Below are 19955 nucleotides of genomic sequence, written 5' to 3' on the forward strand. Positions count from 1 at the left end.
TTTTTTTCTTCTTCTTCTTCCTCTTCTCTCCTCTTCTGTCTAAATTCGAATTTTTCTTTTCTTTTAAGTTGGAAAAAACCGGAGCGAAGAATTGATTACAATTCTTACGAGTTTGCAAGTGAGATGAATTTTTGAGGAGGGGAGGGATGTAAAGGTTGATACACATTTAAATTAAATACACATTTTCGATACAAAGGGAAAAAATTCTTTTCCCTCTCGCACGATTCGACGCGAGATGGATCTTCTCGATTGATCCATTCCTGGCGGAGGAACGGATCCACGAAGCGCGTATATCCGTGGAGCGTGGAGCGCGTGGACTGAGTTTGCCTCGAGGGGGCTGAGGAAGCGGAGGGGTTGCGCCCTGCGTCGAAGCGAAAGAAAGAAAGAGAGGGCGACCCCAGACGATGCGGAGACTGATAAAACTGCGAATGATAACGCCGCCCCCGACTCGCTTGCCCCCGCCAGCGCCCACAGTCCGTCTGTTTCTGACTATCCGCGATAATCTCGTGCTTCCGCATGCGGTGGAACAGTTTCGACCGCAAAGCCGATCCTCTCACGCGGAAAACGCTTCTGACTTTCGATCGAACCCACTATCTACTACCTCCAATTATACGAATATCTCTCGTCAACACGCGTGAAAATTACTCTACTCTCTTACGCATATACTTTGAGAATTCGAGAAAGAATTACCTGAATACGCCTAATCGAAACTCTTTCGATGCAACGAAAGAATAAAAAATCCCTTCGTTCGAATGACGCGAAAGAAATCTAAACTCCCTCGATCCCCACCTCCTCTTGATTAATCCCGAAACCGCATTTCGGATAATCGATATAAAAAGCATCAAGTCTCACGATATTTAACCTCGATACGTGGTTACGTGTCAACGTCGACGAAAGGAGGGAGGGGAAGAGAGTCCATCGATACGGATCGAACGAAAGATTTTCCCCACAGGGTTCAAGATCCCTATCTTGCGAGATCCCCCTTTTCGATCCTAGCCTCGAATCAAAGCGGTTACAAGCACGCCATACCCGAACCGAGAGCGAGCGTGCAAAAGGTGCGCGAGACGTGCATCTTCTTACGGCCGACGAGAAGACAGTAGTCCTTTCTCGTGAGAGATTCGCGGCCGATAACCGGCGTCCCGTTCGCTTCGTACATCGCCGACTCTCGCTTCAAAACCCTTCGACTACGCCGCACGTATATCACCGTGCATCACACCACGGACCGATGGCCTATATACCCATTGCGGGCGAAAAAATATTCACGGATCGCGCGTTCAAATTTTTCGAAATCGTATTCGAAAATTCTCCCAACGCAAATCTGTCCTCTCGCGAGCACGGCGTATATACTACTGCGAACGAAAAGTTTCGTATGTTTCCTGAATGTAAATATAAATATTACGCATTCGACATTCTCCGTTATTAATTCGAATTTCACGATAATACGACTAATGTTTATATACGTATGTTTATATACGATTGTACGTACGACTCGAGTCGAGCGACAATATTAACGAATATTATTTCTCTCCGAAACACAATCGATCGATGATACAAATTAATAATATGCGCATGTTCTTTTTTCCCCCCTTTTCTTTTTTATCGTCCCAACACTTCCTGTCCCACACCGCTATTCCGTTCGACCTACATTCGTACGACCAACGACGAGAAACGAATTATCGAAACTCTCGCAAAATTATCGATAATTTACAACTCGAATCTGCATAATCTACAGGAAAAAAATCTAAAAAAATCTTTCTACTCACTTCGATTCAATATCCAAATATCTAAATCGCACGTGTTCCCGAATTTTCCCGAATTCCACAAATTTCTCCTTTCTCCGCTTGTTGTCAGGAAGGAAAGAAAGAAAGAAAGAAAGAGATTGCGTTCGGTAATATCCCAGAAGAAGAAGAAGAAGAAGAAGAAAAAGAAGAAGACGAAGAGGACACGTAACAGCGGAGGCTTCGCCGGTTTCTCCTCTCCTGTGCGTGTTAGCCACGCTCTCCGACACGGTTGCCGATATCTGGCCGATAAGCATCGAGGCTCCGCGCGTCGACGCCGGCGAAAGAAGCGACGAGAGGCGCGGATGTGTTCGCAGCGTGGCGGGGAGAGGGCGCGCCAGGTAACACGGTCGCGACGCGGCGCTGACACCTCTATACAAGCGCCAACGTTCCATCTAATTAACGCCGCGGCACCGCGCAACCCCGTTGTCAAAATAACACGGCGATCGGTCTTGCCGATCGACACTGACACGTACCATTAACGCTCCTATCGGGTTAGATCGATTAGAGGAGGGGGAGGAGGGATTGCCTTCTCCTCTCGGAGGGCGAAAACGCTTGCGAAACGGATCGAGCGCATCGAACGCCTCACCTATGTAAATAACCCGTTCCTTTTTTCCTGCTCGGGATCAAAGAGGCGTCTACGGGTTGGGTAAATGCAAGAGGTGTGCAAAACGAGAGAAACGCGAGCTTTGCGACGCGTTATTTATCTGGGTCAACGAAATAAATGGTTCGCTTCTTTTTTCCTCCGAGGAAAGAAAGTCGTTGCGCGAGTTGCTTTCGAAAGAGGAGGAGGAGGATTTTATATCCGTTCTTCTTCTTTCTTTCTTTTTTTTTTTTTTTTTTTTGGAAAATTCGACAAACGTTTCTTCTATCTCTCTTTTTTCGTACCTAAATTTTTCAGAAGGTTCGTTATTCGAATACTTTCCAACTTTTCCTCCGATAAAATATTCGTGTTTCGTTCAATTTCGATTGGGATACGGAAAAAATCGAAAAAGAAAAAACGAATGGTTTTAAAGAAAGAAAGAAAGAGCCGACGAAGTGTCTCAACCCACTACCATACTTGAGCATGCTAATTCAACGCGTCGATACGATAGAGATGATAAATATAATCCTCGAATCCTTTCACGCGTGACGACATTCCACGCGTTGAAACGTAAAGTTCACTCGAGCTCGGAGATTCCAGCCAGGAATCCCCCTGTTTCTCCAGCAGCTAAACTCCAACCAACAACCACTCCAAGCCAATTTGTCTTTTCCATCCTCGAGCGGAATCGAATATCAATTTCTCAGGGGAGACTGATTACCGTTGAACCCACGCGGGATCGGTGGGTTCCTCGTTTCACGACGCGACACGTCATTCGAGCCTCGTCGAACACCGCTGTTTAAAGTGCGAGCACGTGGGTGGCTGCGCCGACCGCAAGCGAAGAATTGGAGAGAAAGAACGAGAGAGAGACAGAGAGAGAGAGAGAGAGAGCGAAGGAGGATCGAGGAGGGAAGAGAAAGAGGGCGAGGGAAGGAGGAGCCTGGCGCGAGAAAGACGAACGGAGAAGGAGGACATTTAAGAAAGACTGAGGAGCGGCATCACCTCGTTCCATCTTCTTATCTATGCATCTCGAGGAGGGAATTCGTGCGCGCGCTTGTGTGTGTAGGTGCATGCGTGGCACACGATAGAACGCACACGGGCGCATCTGCACGAAATCGGGGGAAAGAGGACGGGCAATTTCGTGACGCCCTTATGGGCTCGCCATAAGGCCAACGAGCAGACGATTTTACGGCCGATATCCGGCCGTATCCTATCCAAACGCGAGAAGAAACTTGCTATGATACCTCGATCATTTGCTCGAATCGCTTCTCCAGATCGAGATATGCAAGCGCGATATATAAATATATATATATATGTATACACGCGTGGAAAATTATCGGCTCGTAGTTTTTTGGTAGTTTATCGGGATATTTTATCTTTTGTCGGGTTGTATTGTATACATGTATTATATACGGGTCCTAGAGCACAAAAAGGCTACCCACGGAATACATAGATATACATAAATATCCGTACAGGTGGATATATCGTCGTACCATTTTGAAATATTCATACGCGCGTACAACAGGGGGTAACTGTAACACAACACGAATGTTTCGAGAAGAAATGAGATTGAAGAAAAGTCGATCTCTCGTCTCGAAAACTCGAAGCGATCGATGGAAAAAAATTTCAAGACTCTTCCACGATCAAAATACTCGATCGAAACTGGTTCGTCGTAACTCGGCGGCTTCTTCGGCTGCTTCTTCGCATCGATCGAAACTTCCCTCCTCCAAGGATCGAGATCTTTCTCTTTCCGCGCATCCTCGACGTCCGCATCCATCTCGAAAGGAACGATTTCGGCCGGGGATCGTATCGGAACGTCGCATCGGAGCGGCGAATCTGGACGGCGCGCGACACGGAAGCGCACGGGGGAAGAAGATTGGAAGAGGAGACGGAGGAGGGGAGGTTGAATTACGAGGACAAACGAAGAAGCGGAATCGCGTGACGACAATTATCGCGGTCCCTGGACGGAAGGTGAGCTCCGACTCTCTCCCCGGTGCAATGGCCGGCCGACAAGAATGCCGCCTCGGTCGGGGCGGCTAGGTGGAAACGTGGCGACGAGGACAGAGGAGGACAGGGAAAGGTGCTCGTAACCGAAGGTGTGCTGAAGGTGTTTGCCGAGCAAATACGAGGCCGGCAATTAGGTCTGTTCGGACACGGCGCGGCGCGCGTGCCGTTGTTTGTCCGGCTAAACAAGATATTATTACGGGCGGCGTGCACTCGAGACGAGACACGAGCTCGGATCTCCTCCCCGACGGCTTTCTGGTATCGCTTCTGGAAACAAATAAGAGAGGCCTGTTACGATGCTCACGATCCTCGTAAACTTTACACCGATGATGATGTCGTGGCACGCCGTGATTTTATCCTCGATTATTTCTACGAACGTGTGTGTGTGTGTGTGTGTGTGTGTGTGTGTGTGGATTTTGCGATTAGGAATTAATTCGTGGAACGAGTCAATCGTGTCGTGTCGCAGCAAGGATCGATTTTGATATCGATCGAGCGTTAAACTTTTTTTCGGACACGGAAATTAATTTATAGAAATTAATAATGGAGAAATTAATAATGGAAATTAATAAGTTTCGAGTCATCTTTATATATATATATATATATTCCAAGGAAAAAATGTCGTCAAAGTTGATCTCGAACTCGATACTCGAGTTATGATCGAATATGGAGATTATCTTTGCAACTGTTCGAAAAGTCTTTGAAACTGAAAAAAGTTTGCGATGAAAATCGGTAGATTTTCGCCTAGCGATCGAGAAGAGAATGCAACTTTTTCTCTCGTTTCTCGAAAGAAACGTGTGCGCGAAGGAGGAAGGGGGGGAAGAAGGAGGAATGCTCGCATTGTATCGAGAGACAACGTGGTCGAAAACGTGGAGGACGCGAGGCGTTTATTCGTTCGGACAGCCATCGTCCGTTGGTTTAATTGCCATCGAAAGGTCGTCCTTAATTTCATCGTTATCTCGATCGGGAGAATTCGAGGCCGGTACTGCCACGAAATGACCGAGGCGCCACTCTTATCTGAAGAGGCACGGATAAGCCCGATGATTGAGGAGAAAAGGAGCACTCGAGATACCTCGACCGATCGGGTACGGGGATCGACAAGGGGGCAGAAATTGTTGAGAAATGACACACGCGAGTACACGCCAAGTAAATGCACACCCTGCTTTTTTTTTCTTTTTCTTTCTCGAATCGATGCGACGCAATGCTTAAAATCGAGATACACCTCTAAAATTTCTCGTTGTATCGTTAACTTTGACCGACGAAATTCTCGAATTTAATTGAATTCGCTTGAATTTGAGTCCCAATTTTTCTCTAAAAAAAAAAAAAAAAAAAAATTCACGCATTCACGCAGCTTTTTACTACGAAATGTCGCGTTAACGAATCCGATCCGCCGTCGTTTATCGTCGGAATAATCCTCGTTAATCAGTAGCACAGGGGTTCTTGTGCATATCGCACATTTGATTCCGGCCGATTTCACTTTGAAACTCGTTCGAGACGAGAGAGAGAGAGAGAGAGAGAGAGATTCTTTGACACGTACCACCCACCGCTACCCTTCTCCACTGGATATATCTCATCTCGTGGATCAAGAGGAGGGCGAATTAAAAAAAAGACGCGTCGAATACTCGGACCCTATCGCGTGGAAATCGTTCGCGGAATACTCCAGTTGCGAAACCGGGGACAATTATCTGATTTCGGCCGTGGCGAACAACGAAACAACGACAACAACAACAACGGCCAAATCGTTCTGCCCGAGATCAGATGCGATCTTCTCCGCGGTTTCTCCCTCCCCGCTCTCTCTCTCTCTCTCTCTCTCTCTCTCTCTCTCTCTCTCTCTCTCTCTCTCCCTCGGATCCGTGGGGTCGAAAGAGAGAGGAAAGGGAAGAAAGGGAGAAGAAGAAACTCTCGTTGTTCCGATCAGTTAACGCTAATGAGCGATATATTTGGAAGGCTGGCAAAACTTGCCAGAGAACCGTTTCATACGGTGGAATGCCTCCGCGCCACCAAAAACAGTATATACCTTAATGCATCTACATCTCGTAGCCTCCTTGCACGGTTGAACAGCTTTAACAATAATTTTAATTAAGAAAATTCCGGCGGGCAACGATAAAGGAGGGGAGGGAGGAGAAGGAGGCTAACGAAGAGGAAGTTTTTAAAACGTACGATCCAAAAAAAAAAAAAAAAAAAATCGTAATTACGTCGTAATTCAGAAAAACGGATTATTATATACGATATCGAAGGTTAATCGGGAGAGCTTTCACTTCGAGAAGGGGGGGAGGGGAAAAAAAAAAAGAAGGAAAACGCGAAAAGGAGGGCCATTACTTTACGACCACGATTCATTAAGGAGTGGAATTAAATTACGAGGCTTATTTTCCACGACCATCGGCAGATGCTCCCGTGTTACACTTTGCGTCCGAAATGCGGCGGTTAGTCGAGCGACAGTTTTTGTTACGGACAATTACTACGCAAATACTGCAAGTTTCAGCGGGACGAGTGTTACCCGTATTAGGTCTCGTACGTCAATGTGGACGCGAACACAGGCGGGCGTAGAAGCGTGTATCGCGATCAGAGGCGAGAGAGAGAGACGAGAGAGACGAGAGAGACGAGGCACCAGCTACCCTTGCTTCTGACTGTCCGCTTTTATCTCGAGACTTGAGAAAACGCAGACGCTCCGTGGCGAGGCTAATCTGCCTGGTATCGGGGCCCTAAAACCGCCGCCAGGAGGCCAGAGACAACGGTAATAGGACAGGGAACCGTGTCTACTCGGATGCTATGCGAACTTTGCGCGTACGCGGTGGAATAAAACAGATATTTCGTGATATCACTTCTATTATTCTTGTTTCGCGCGAAACGAGCCATTTCCTTGGAAAAATATGTTTGTGATTATTATTATTATTATTATTATCGTTTTCTTTTTGATCGATACAATTACGTGATTCGTCTTTTTTTTTATCTCGATAAAATCGAACCCGAGAAGAATATCAGGATATGGAATAGAAATCGTTCGGAAGTTACTTCGACCGTGTTTCGAAAAGAAAAGGAAAAAAAGAAAAACGATCCGGCCGAGAGAAGACGAGATATATCTCCGAAATATCGAAACAGAAGAATAGGATGGGAAGAGAATGAAATCTCGTACGAATCTCCCATAATTTACTCGAGCTAAAAAAATCGAGTTATTAGCTCGAAATCGTGTTATCTTATCCAACCGTTCGATCTTCTGAGCCTGAAGAAAGAATCTGGAAGCGAGCGAGAGGAGCGATTTAAAAAAAAAAAAAGAAAAAAAAGGGGGAACAATGCAACGTACTTTCGAAAGAGTGAGATCCCGTAGATACGAGGGCAACGATTCGCGTAATTAGAACGGGACCGCGATGATCAGATTCTCTCTCTCTCTCTCCTTTCCGCGTCTACCGCGATCGCGACAAAAGAACTCGTCGATACGAGTGGATTTATCCGTGAACCGCGAAAACCCAGATGCATACGCGGTACGTACGCATTGTTTCGAGCGCCGCGACCGGAGATTATTCATATCCATATCCACACGCTCGCGATCCGTGGACGAGCACACACCGCTGTCGATTAGTCGTCGCGATCCGCTTTTGATCGGCGGATCGTACGAACGTGACGATCGCCAGGTTGAGATCTCCTATCGCTGGCTATCAGCTCATTACGCTAATATTCACTCGGAATCCCGGCCCGATATCCTATCTCGATCGTGCCTCTCGCGATTCGCAAAGGCCTTTTTGCGGCCATGTGCCTCTCTCTCTTTCTCTCTCTCTCTCTCTCTTTTTCTTTCTCCACACGTGCGCAACTGTTGCTTGTATTATATATACGTATATATATGTATATATATATATATATGTAGGTAGAGAGGTTGTGCCATTTTTGGACCACGGTGTGTTTCGCCCCATTCCCGATGCCCGACCACTTTCGCGAAATCATATCCGCATTTGCGATCACGTCACGGCTTATCGACTCGATTTCGTTTCGAGAGATATATACACGTACCCCTCTCTGCTTGGAGTAGTTAAACGCTTCTCGAACAGATGTTCCTGCCACGTTGATTCGAGTTTCTGGGTTGGAGGTAGGGAGAGATTGAATAACACGGCCTCCAAGAACGGTAATAATAATGTTCGTCGTTGGATAAAAGAGAGATTAATTAATTCCCTTCGACGTTTAATTGTCGAAATCTCGTCCGACCGTTTTTTCATTTCAACTAATTTAACTTTAAGAGAAAAAAAAAAAAAAAAAACGGGAGAAGAGGAGAGGAGAGGAACGTAAGATAGGGAGAAACTCGACGCGAGCTCTTCACTTAACACGAAACACATGTCGGCCGCATCAACCGCGTTCCCACCACGAATCTATTAAAACCCTTATCGGGGGTAGGCTATCAAAAAAAAATTCTCGGAACAACAAACACGTAGACCGAGGCAGCAACACCGATATGTGATAAAGAGAAATAGAGAAGAGAGAGGGAGAGAGAGAGAGAGAGAGAGGGAAGGAGGAAAAAACGAGGGAGAAAATAAGAAAAGGAAGAGATGGAGGAAGAGAAAGAAAGGAGGCGAAAAAAAGGTAAAAGGGGGGCAAAGTTGTGTCCAGCATCGGGAGGTACATCGCGGTTATCGGCGTAAAGCCGCGTTTACACGCGTGTAAAGGTGGTACGAAGGCTGGTTGACACCGGAGGCTACGGAAGAAGAAGGCCTCGAGGAGGAGAGGAGAGGCCTAACACACGCGGACGGGATAAGGGAGAGAAGAGGAGAACTCGCAGACACCATTCCAACGATGCCAGGGCCGTGTCGTAACAGGCTGGAGTGACACCACAATGCGGTGTAGCAATTTGTAGGCTCGCCCTTCGTCCTTCCTCCCCTCTTGTGCCTCTTCTCTCTCTCTCTCTCTCTCTCTCTCTCCACCTCAGCCGCCTCTCTTCCTCGGCCGTGTATTTATGAGCCGAGTCGGGAGAACGCCTGTATCGGTTCCTCTCGCGCGCTCGGTTAAAGGCAGCAAGGACGAGGATGCAGGGCGCGCGAAACGAGTACACGCTAGGCCTCCTCTCCTCTCTCGCTCTGCGCTCCACTCTCCACGAGACGATACCCGCGCCACGATGGACCACGAGCGTACGTGCTATTGCTAAATAAGAAGAGGAGGGCTATGAAGAAGAAGAAGAAGAGGAGGAGGAGGAGGAGGAGGAGGAGAAAAGGAAAAAGAAAGAGAGCGAAATGGGGATGAAGAGAGGAGATCCGCGCGCTATGGGAGAAGAGGATCGGGAGAAGAGAAGGGCTAACTAGACGAGATCGACGGTGCGATAGTTGTCTCTCGTGCGTTTCTTCGCAAAGAAGACACGGGGGAGGGAGGACGAAAGAAGGTGGACCGATGGCGAAGGAGGGAAGAAGAGAGGGGCACGACGAGGTCGAACAAGTTGGCGAAGCGGGGAAAACGAGAGGGATAGAGGACGCAGGGGAGAGACATCTGCGCCGGTTGTGGATTCATGCGTTTGCGCGGAATAAGGGACCCGGGCGAGGAAGATAAGGGACGCTGATGGACCTTCCTTCTTCTCTTCTCGTCCCTTCTTCCTTCTTCTCCTTTCTCGCGCTTCTCACTCTTTTCATCTTCCTTCCACTTTCATCCACGTACAGGACGACGCGGAGGACGCCTGGGTACAGTGGGCACTCTCGCGTCGTTACTTCTCCTCCTCCTCCTCTTCCTCCTCCTCCTCTTCTTCTTCCCTGCTTTCCTTTCTCTTCCCTTTCACGTCACCCGCTCATTGCGCACACCGGCGGCCGATCGACACTGATAGCCGCAACGACTGTTCGCGGGTAACCGGCCACGACGGAATTTGCGACTTCGCTTTTGTGCCTTCCTTCAAGATCCGGAGGGGAGCGTGCGCCCCTTTGTACACCGATAGATTCGACCACGAGATTTCGGGAATCTTCACCCGGCCAATTGAATTCCTTTCCCTGCGCGGCTATAACCGATTCCGAGAAACGTAATTAACCGTTCCGCGTTTCGACCATTCTCTCTCTCTCTCTCTCTTTCTCTCTTCTTTCTTTGTTTCTTGTTTTATATCTTCTCGACGCGCGCGTTGTCTTCATATAAATCGTACGGAACGGGGACAGGTGCTATCCGATCGAAATCCTCCGAGCTCAAAATCTTCGGCCTTCTTTCTTTCGTTCTTTAGTTCTGATATTCTTCGAGATACTTCTCGTTTTCAATAGAGCAATTCTATTAAATAGGATATTCTAAAACGGTTAGAAACGACACCGTTCGAACGAGAGTTCGTTTCAACATAAAACCGAAGAATACGACAAAGCAGAAATGGTGATAAGCAAATCTTAACTACTTGGAAAAACGCGAAACATAAAAAGAAAAAAAAACATGTAATAATCGGAAAAGAAAATTACTCGAAAATAAGCAAGGAAGGAATTAGGAGAGAAAAAAGTCTCGTTTGAAAGAAAACGTCAATTGAATATATATATATATATATATATATATACAAGCGCTTGGACGAATTTTATTAAATTAGATCGAAGCGAGGAACGAAGAGAAGAACGAAACGATCCTCCCTTTCTCAATGATTTTACCCTCGTGTCCGGTCGAAACGAGCCGATGCTGCGGATATTATTTACGGCCAACACGATTCAATAAAACATCCATATAAAATCATTGGTTATTAATTTGACGGGTGCTCGCGACGGGGGGTGATTGCTGCCTCTCCACGGGGTACCTTTTATCCCTGGCATCGTCGATTACCTACGCGATACGAGTGGAGGGGATCCGGCCTTCTCCTCGTCTGACCCTTCCACACCGAGGATTCGATAACTCGCGACAATGCGTTCTCGACGAAAAATATAATCTTAGAGGTATTAAGGGAAGGGAGGTGAGCGTGTTTCGATTTGTTCGCGCCATCAAATGGATCCAAAGAGGTCGTCTTCACATTTGGAATTTAGTCGTTCTTTAAATCCATCTTATAATCGTACGATATATTCGACAGAGGATTGTATCTTCATTCGATTATGATTCCAAAAAATATAATGAGAATTATTGTTGCGAATAAACGTCTCTATACGAAGTTTTCAAAAAGAAAAAAAATTCAAATTATCCTGTCACGTTAGCAAATTTCTAAGTCGTATCGCAATTCGTCATCTATTTCCTTCTCCCTTCCCAAAAAAAAAAAAAAAAGAAAAAAGACGAAAATAAGTAAAATACGTTATCAGTTTTCTTTCAATCGGATCCTACCGAGAAACGGAAATATTCTCAGCGACCAGAAACTAGTAATAACGAGTCGGCATGATGACGCACCGATATCCAAAAAGGTAAAACAATTTCCCCTATATACCTTGCCCACCAGATATATTGGAAACGATAAAAGCGAATATCTACCTTCGAGCGTCGAATCTTGCGCGAAGGCCGAACGCGAATCGAATTCGAAGCCGAAAGAAAAACGTAGAAAGGCGCGTTCGTGGCCGAGCGAGCAGATAAGAAAAATCGGGTGTGACGTCAATTATTTGCAATCTATCGCTTTTGGTTATCGGTTGTTTCGCGCACGGGGGACCGTGCCTCTTCCGCGAAGGACGTATCTCTCGTATAAACGTTTAATCGCGCGCGTCCTTTCCCGAAATCGGCGAACTTTGGTTGCGCAACCGGCCGACAAGCCGTGGCTCGAGCGTATTTTAGAGTTCTCCGCGACGATAAGCGGCAGATATGTTAATCTTTAAGGCGATCGCGGTGCACTGTCGCGAATTTCAGGCACGTACACCGCCGCCGTCGGAAACCGAGGAAATTTTCGCGATTTCTTTTCTGCATGCTATCGTCATGTAATATAATTAATTGAATTATTGCATCGAGTTGAACTTTGATTTTCTGTGCCTGGATCGTAAGTCGATTTATTTATTTGTGTATGAAATCCGTGTGACATTTTTTTTTTTTTTTTTTTATTATTATTCGATAAACTCGATACATTAATTAAATAGCTATTTCGGATTCTTTAAGCGTTAATAAAAATTTAAACTGTTAATAAAATTGATATTTTTAATAGAGAATGTTTCGCGGAGAAATGCGTGAAAGAAAATTTACGCGAAGAAACTAGCTATCGTGTAAATTTCATCAAATTTTACATCGCTATTATGAGAATTAATTTATCGCGTTTCATCCCATTATAAAATCGATAAATTGATATAAAATTAACGATGTTAAAAAGACGATCCTCGAAAATAACGAGGAATTCAAATTCTCATAATCGAGACTTCGAGTCTCGTGACTAACCGATATTCAAATCGGGAACACGTTTCGAACCTTAACTCACCCCGAAGACCACAAAGAAAGGCCTACCCATTTCAAGATTGCTCGTTATTAACTCAATTACCGTTGCTCCCAATTAGCAGTCACGCGCGTGGTCCAACGTGCCAAGCCAATAATTACAAGGACATTAACGTCCAGGTGACAAAAACCAGCTTATGCAAAACTTCGAATCACTAATAAGGAGAAAGAGGAAGGAAAAAAAAAAATAGTGTCTCCGAGGGAAGGGAGAGAGGAGGAGGAGCGAGAAATGATACGGGGCAAATAATAAACCGCGGGGACTCGTCGTCTTTGTCGTCGTCATCGTCGTGAAACCGTGAAAACGGCGTAGCGATGGAGGGTGAAGGAATGGGCGAGAGGAGAGGAGAGACACCTGGTTCGACGAGTCGGAGCCACGTGAAAGTGGCCGGCAACTTTCGTGATCGCGGGGGCCACGTGATCCCGAAGCCGCGACACAAGGGCGGCGAGGGGACGAAGGATCCAAGCCCGGGATCGGCACCCGCGATCTCGTCTGGCCTCGATCGGTTTTACACCGAGATCGAGAAACGTATATAAATACAACGCGATACGAATTCGTGCACCCGAGCCCAGGATCCTTATGAGCCACGATCCCCTTTCCGCGATCGTCGATACGATCGACGACGGTCTTGGAAGTCGATGGATTTAATTGGTGGCCGCTACGGTTAAACCAGTGTCGCGAATGGAGTCCGCAATTGCGTAAGATATTCGTCGAAAGGGATACGAGAAAGGAAGCACAAACACGAAGATGGTTAGGAAAAAATAGGAAACGAGTTTTGTGGGGAGAGATGGCGAAGAGTGTCGAAATTGAAATTTCTTGGCCTATGTAATCGTTTAAGTTTAAATTTGTCTAAAATCTGAATGTAATTATTCACGAAATGTATGGGATAAAAAAAAAAAAATTCCAATATAAAATGTTATGATAATTCGTATTAATTAATTAATTTAGTAAATGTATACGTCATTTCTCAAAATCTATTTGCTAAATAGAAAATTAATAAAACAACAATATCAAAATCAAATGTATATTTATTAATAAAAATATTAATTCATTAATTGAGACATTTATATTAACTTTTTTTTACAACTTGTGTAATCGATATTGCGTATTTAAATATTTAGGAACATTGTTAACAAAAATATTTATCTAAATTGATATATTTTTGTTTTTGCATGATTTTATCAAATCAGATTTTCACTTATAAAAATTTAAACTTCGTTATTTATTATTTTATTATTTAAATTAATATATGCGTCATACGTTGATTAGCAAATATACTTATTGAATGAATACATTTACCGTATCAGTAAATTTAGTAAACAACCTCCCGGAACAAGTTTTGTAACGATATCGGTATTGATAGTTAGACTTCAAAAGTTGTGCGATTGAATATAAATAATAATAATATAAGAGAGCCTTAGGCGATAGAATTCCAGAAAAACGATACAGAAATATTTCTAAGTAAAGTGAAGACGCAATACGTTACAAAAATAAATATACTAACACAAAATTTTAACATATTCTGCTCTCATCTGTTTTATCTGTATGCTTGAACTATCTAAATATAGTATATGTGTATGTGTGTATAATATATATTAAAAAATGATACAGTATAAACTTGACATGTTGATACTTCAACGTATAGTATTAATAAAATGTTAATAATTGTATTAATAAATATTAATTGCAATAACATGTAACGATATTACATCATTTTCATTAATTAACATAAAAAACGTAGAACATAACGATATCTATAATATTGGAGTATGCACGCGGTCGAGCGCTGTATGTATGGTCAACCACGTGACCTGTAAGAGCTTAAAAGGTCAGCTGACATCAACGAACCTGTCGTATGACAATATTTTTTTGTCTCAATATTTTATGATCTAGCATTCGAATTTATCGATATTACAAAAAAAACTGTCAACTTGCGGTTAATTTTTTAAAAGAAAAATTTCAATTCAATATCTTCTTAGTATTTCGCTTTGTAGAAATCGTTTAAATAATTAAACTTTTAAACAATGTATTTTCCCGCCAATAAGATCACGATGCGAACGCTGATTGGCTAGACACACGATGTAGTACCAATCTCGTTCGAAAAGATAAAACCGAGACGACGATAAAAATGGCGGAAAGGGCTATTGTCTTTGAGACAATTATAAGTGATACGAATCAGACGAGACATTTTATTACGGTATATAAACGCTAACTAGAAACGCGGTCTGACAAGCAAGACACCCAATCACCTGTCAAGCAACGTGGCGACCGGCTAAAAGCACGCCGTCGAGAAACCCGTTTTTCCGGGTACCTCATCGCACGCGACGAATACGATTTAACATGCGTTATGCGAAACACGAAATATATTGCTGAACGAAAGAAAGCAAAGATATGGGAAAAATGAAGGAATCACGTATTGGTTAGACTCACGTTTTAGTGGTTTTGGGTTGCTCTGCTTGCGGCGTGACATCCTCTGCGTTCTGCCATCACCAAATCAGCATCGACATGCTTGGCATCGTTGCAGGTACACGCGAGAAGACAAAGATCGGTTGTTCCAGATCGTCGTGACGTCGTCGACATATAACAAATGACACAGCACACGCAACGAAATTGGCGTTAGACGAAACAGGTTGTTTGTAAGACAATAAAGCCAGGATAAAGAGATAAAAAGCAAAGAATAACGAACACTTCGAGAGGCACAAAAAACGTTTTCTGATCACCGGACAATGTATGTCGTTGACAAATGATATTTTCTCGTTCGATGGTTTCGAATTGTTTTTTAATTGATCTTATATTCCTTCTTACCCGTGTTTGAAGTCGATTCTCGCGTTTTTACACGCACAAGTGTCGACGAAAAACGTATACACGCACCACGACAACTCGCACCACGGCCGCTGTCAGCGAGCAACTAAACAAACGCGATACCAAACAACCCCCACTCCTACAAATGCAGCGTGACTACGTGTAACGGAGTGGGGTAATTGCAGAGGGGATAAACTCCGCCCATTATTCGAGTTCAGCTCTCGAGAGCGGGAAATTTTAAAGATACGTTTACCGACAGAGAATATGATCGATTACCTGAGATGGCAGTAGCGTGTCAATATGCACAAGATATCAATTATTTTAAATTCAAATTAAAAGAATGTAAAAAAATATAAAAAATATTAATAAAAAAAGCTACAATATTCTAATAATTTAACTTCTTCCATTATACAATAAATTTAATAATTAATAGATAAAAATAAATATATATAAATAGAAAATAAAACATAATTTTAAACAAAGTCAATTAATGGTATTATCTAATCATCTTAAGCTGTATCATACAAAAATCTTATATATTATAAATAATTTGTAATGAAAAATAATTATAATTATTTATTGGTAACCTTTAAAAGATCTTTAGCGACATCTATCATAGAATAGTACAATTTTAAGACATAATATAATTCATACTCGTATGATAATTAATAGAGTAAGATTTTTTATATGGACAACAGTAGATATTAAAGATATCATGTATACCGACAAAAATTTATTTTTCATTAAAATAACTATTAATATAAGTCTTCATTTAAACTATGATATGTTAGAATTATACGATACATATAAATGAAATTTAAATTTTATTATTATATTTTGATATTAAAATAAACTAAGCTTTTTTAAATTAAGTTGTATATATATAATATTGTAAAGTATGTAATATATCATAGTTTTAAAAATATATATATTAAATAATATTGTAATTATAGTAAATCAGCAAAAATTGACAATTTACATTTTTATTTTATAAATAAAATATATTTATTATCGATATTTTTTCAAAATTCATTTTCTAAAGTTGGAAATTTTTTTTTTTTATCTTTTATATTTATTTGCTTCTTCGATTATGGATGAGAGGTCCAATATCCTCAATTCGATCCAATTTTTACATGGCATCGTTTCTTCGAATGTAAACAAGTCAAAGACCAATTATTCCCACTACTATTACCGATACATTCTATTTTTGGACGAGAGCCGCGACTGAATTCAAACGATGCACCAAATACATCTGCAACCGAATTTTGTAATATATCAAATATATCTCCGTCAACAATACAAATTCTATCCTCCATTTTGAAAACACTTTTGATTTATCGTGTTTATGCCATTACTTTTTATAAAGAATTATGATCTGTCTAAGAAATATACCCATTTCATAATCCATGTATTGTAATATAAACTAAATCCGTCAAGAGTCATAATTTTAAATACTAACTGACATAATACGAAATTCTATGATATGAACACGGAAAATTTCGAACAATTCGTTCAATAGCGTTGCCAAAAATAAAATGACATTTTCAACAATTACACTTGTACACAAAAAACTGTAAACGATGCATAAACGATGGAATGATTTGTAATGATTGAATGATGTAATTTTATCGTAGAATTGTCTGAAGATGCATTGCACAAAGAATAAAAAGCTAGTGACGAAAAGAGAAACTTAAAAAAGATGAAAATGAAATTTTCTGGCATTATTGATATTATAGTTAAACAGACTTTAAAATAAAGATATTAATTTTAATAATGTGCTATTGTTTTATGCTATTACTTTAGTGTATTATTAAAGTTTTTCTTATAGATAATGACATTTTCCAAAGTAATAATTATTGAATAATTTAACACGTTAATACCAGTGCAACAAAAACATGAATGATATAGCAATTCTCTAAACGAAATGAATCGACCGATACGTGTATAGAGGCGAGCCTTTGTGTTGACGCCAAACGAGAAGGAAAAGTTTATCTCTAGATTTTTAAATAAAAAACATCGAACGTCTGTAAATCTCTATCATTGTTTGATAACTCATATACTATAGATAAACATCGATATTCAACGGAAGCAATAAAAGATTTTGACTACATCAATCTTTTCTTTATTCTATATCTGATCATAAAAGGAAAAATAATTAGACTATTAGATATTTTATCGTTCGCTAAAAATTTGATATCCTAAAATACTTACATATTTGTAAAAAATATTAAAAAAATATCTAAAGAAATCTAACAGAAGATTAAAATATCATCGACGTATCAATTAGCTATAATAATTGTAAAAAATTTAATTTTTTAATTTAAAAATTTTGGAATTTAAGATTTTTGAATTTTTAAATTATAAAATTTTAAATAATAAATTCAAGTTTGAGATACGATTTTCATATTTCTTTTAATTAATTTATCAAGACCAAACATTTTATTATTCGTGCGTGTTTCTTGACACGTATTAAACACTATGGCTATTTTTGTACACGCTTTTCCTCCTCGTACGCATTTCAAATGCGTACAACGTTTAGTTACCTCGATCATGATATTAATTAGGATTGCAAAACATACGTAGTAAGTACATTGATACGAAGATCGGGAAGGTCGAGTGGCCTTGAAGCCCTCCGTGGGGAAAGTAAGCATAGAGGAGATACGGATCGAATGTTTTGAACGAAATTTGTTCTTATATGATATATTATCCTCTACAGGAGGGGAGAGGGAAAGGGGAAGGGTAATAATTTGGAACTTTAGATTAATCGTAACGGATGCTTTTTTCACGATCATTTATTAGATATTTATTTTAAAAACAATGTCAAAGATACTTTTGTACAATTAACAGCGAAGCTAGCGATAAAGCATGAACAGAAGACGCACACTACGATCATCGATCACGAGTTCGTCGAATGATTCCCTTGTTGTCTATCGTGAACATTCGTTGTCTTTACATTCGTCAAATCGGTGGGACGCGTGCTCCTCACGAGAATCGATATTAAGTTAATTAAAGACTATAAAATTATTAAAAGCGACAAACGCTACCATTCGTGGCGCGCTATAACACACCCCGATAAAGATACGATGAAATAACAAGTAAAATTTTACGATAAGCATTTCATTATGAAAGAAACAATTAAAGTGATTTACACTTGTTAGTCTTCTAATTGTACCGGCATGTTTGCCGATTATTCGTGGGAATGTCGTCCTCGATTATTCACACCAGCGTAAATAAGTATGGTACGGTGTATCAAATATCTACTTTAATCGTTTTACCAATATAAATTGTAACCAGAATGATAATGTACAGAGAACGATGAAGATATCGAACGATAAAATTACTAGAGACGCAAGAATACTGAGAGAAAAGAATTTACATAGTAATATTCCATGCGATTGCTTGCTACGTGATAAGAAGCCTGCTTAAAAAATAGCGATAAGAAACCAATGGATATACACAATATACGTAGAAAATCACATAGAACGTGGCAAAACGATTTCAAGATTGTCATGTGTTCACCTGTTCCGCACAAAAATCTATAGATAATCACAAATATGAAAACTTGTCGAACGATATTGTGTTTATTTGTTTTGAACAATACAACAGATCAATCTATTTTTAATGAATTATTACGATACTGTTGCATATACATTGATAAGAATATGCAATTATATGTATGTCACCCTATACTGAACATGATTAAATAACTAGCTGCTACGGGATGCTCCATTTTCAAAGCCGATTATGACGTAGAATGTTTTTTCCAACGGCTTCGACTTCAAATATTGAATAATTCGAATCTCACGAATTTCATTAAGACGACATTAAGTCGAAAAGCCCCTTAAGAGATTCCATTAAAGGATTCATAATTTGAATTTTATTATTTTTATCGAATAAAAAAATAACTTATTTAATTAATTTTTAAAAAGAGATTCATAATTTCACTATTTTACAAATCTTTTTATTTTAAATTTCATTTACTTTTACTTTGTGCAGCAACTAAATAGGTCATATTAAATGAATTATACTAACAGTGATAATGGATAGATAGATTTCACAAGTTCATAATCTTATTGACCTATATAATATTAAAAATAAAAAAAGAATTTTAATTCGAAAAATAATAACACAAAAAGTTTTATTAAAACTAAGAAGTAAGTATATATAATATTAAAAATTAGTGATTCTCACAACAAATTTCGAAGGTAGAAAAAAAGTCAAAGATAATAAAATAGATTAATGACATGCAATAAACATTAGTTGTCAGACTCTTGTTTGTGAGTTAACTATTAGTTATCTCTCAATGATTCCATTTTGTTTTGTACGCTATATAAATATACAATCATTAACACAAACATTGTCTTGTTTTACAAAAATTTCCGTATTTTCAATATCGCAAAAAATTACAATTATAGAAGTAGATTTACTAAAAAAAAAATAATTTTTTTGATACGAAGAATCTATTTGAGGATAGCAATAGGTAATTTCC

At 40.8% G+C, this 19955-nt stretch overlaps 1 protein-coding gene across 2 annotated transcripts in view; it reads right to left on the reverse strand.

Moving 5' to 3' along the window:
* The window catches only part of LOC122718130 (zinc finger protein ush), a 179349-nt gene extending 163823 nt beyond the window's left edge, over positions 1-15526 (reverse strand). The window contains exons 1-2 of one of the 2 annotated variants that reach the window (XM_043942858.1): positions 15470-15486; positions 15095-15172 (exon numbers count right to left, since the gene is read on the reverse strand). In XM_043942858.1, coding sequence (XP_043798793.1) covers positions 15095-15134 — 40 coding nt within the window. In that variant the 5' untranslated portion in view covers positions 15135-15172; positions 15470-15486. Of the gene's footprint in view, positions 1-15094 lie in introns of both variants that reach the window. The other variant, XM_043942857.1, reaches the window with a different exon arrangement.
* Between the last annotated feature and the right edge of the window lie 4429 nt (positions 15527-19955).

This window comes from Apis laboriosa, unplaced genomic scaffold (genome assembly GCF_014066325.1).
Source record: "Apis laboriosa isolate Shangri-la unplaced genomic scaffold, ASM1406632v1 scaffold5_cov152, whole genome shotgun sequence".
NCBI lineage: Eukaryota > Metazoa > Arthropoda > Insecta > Hymenoptera > Apidae > Apis > Apis laboriosa.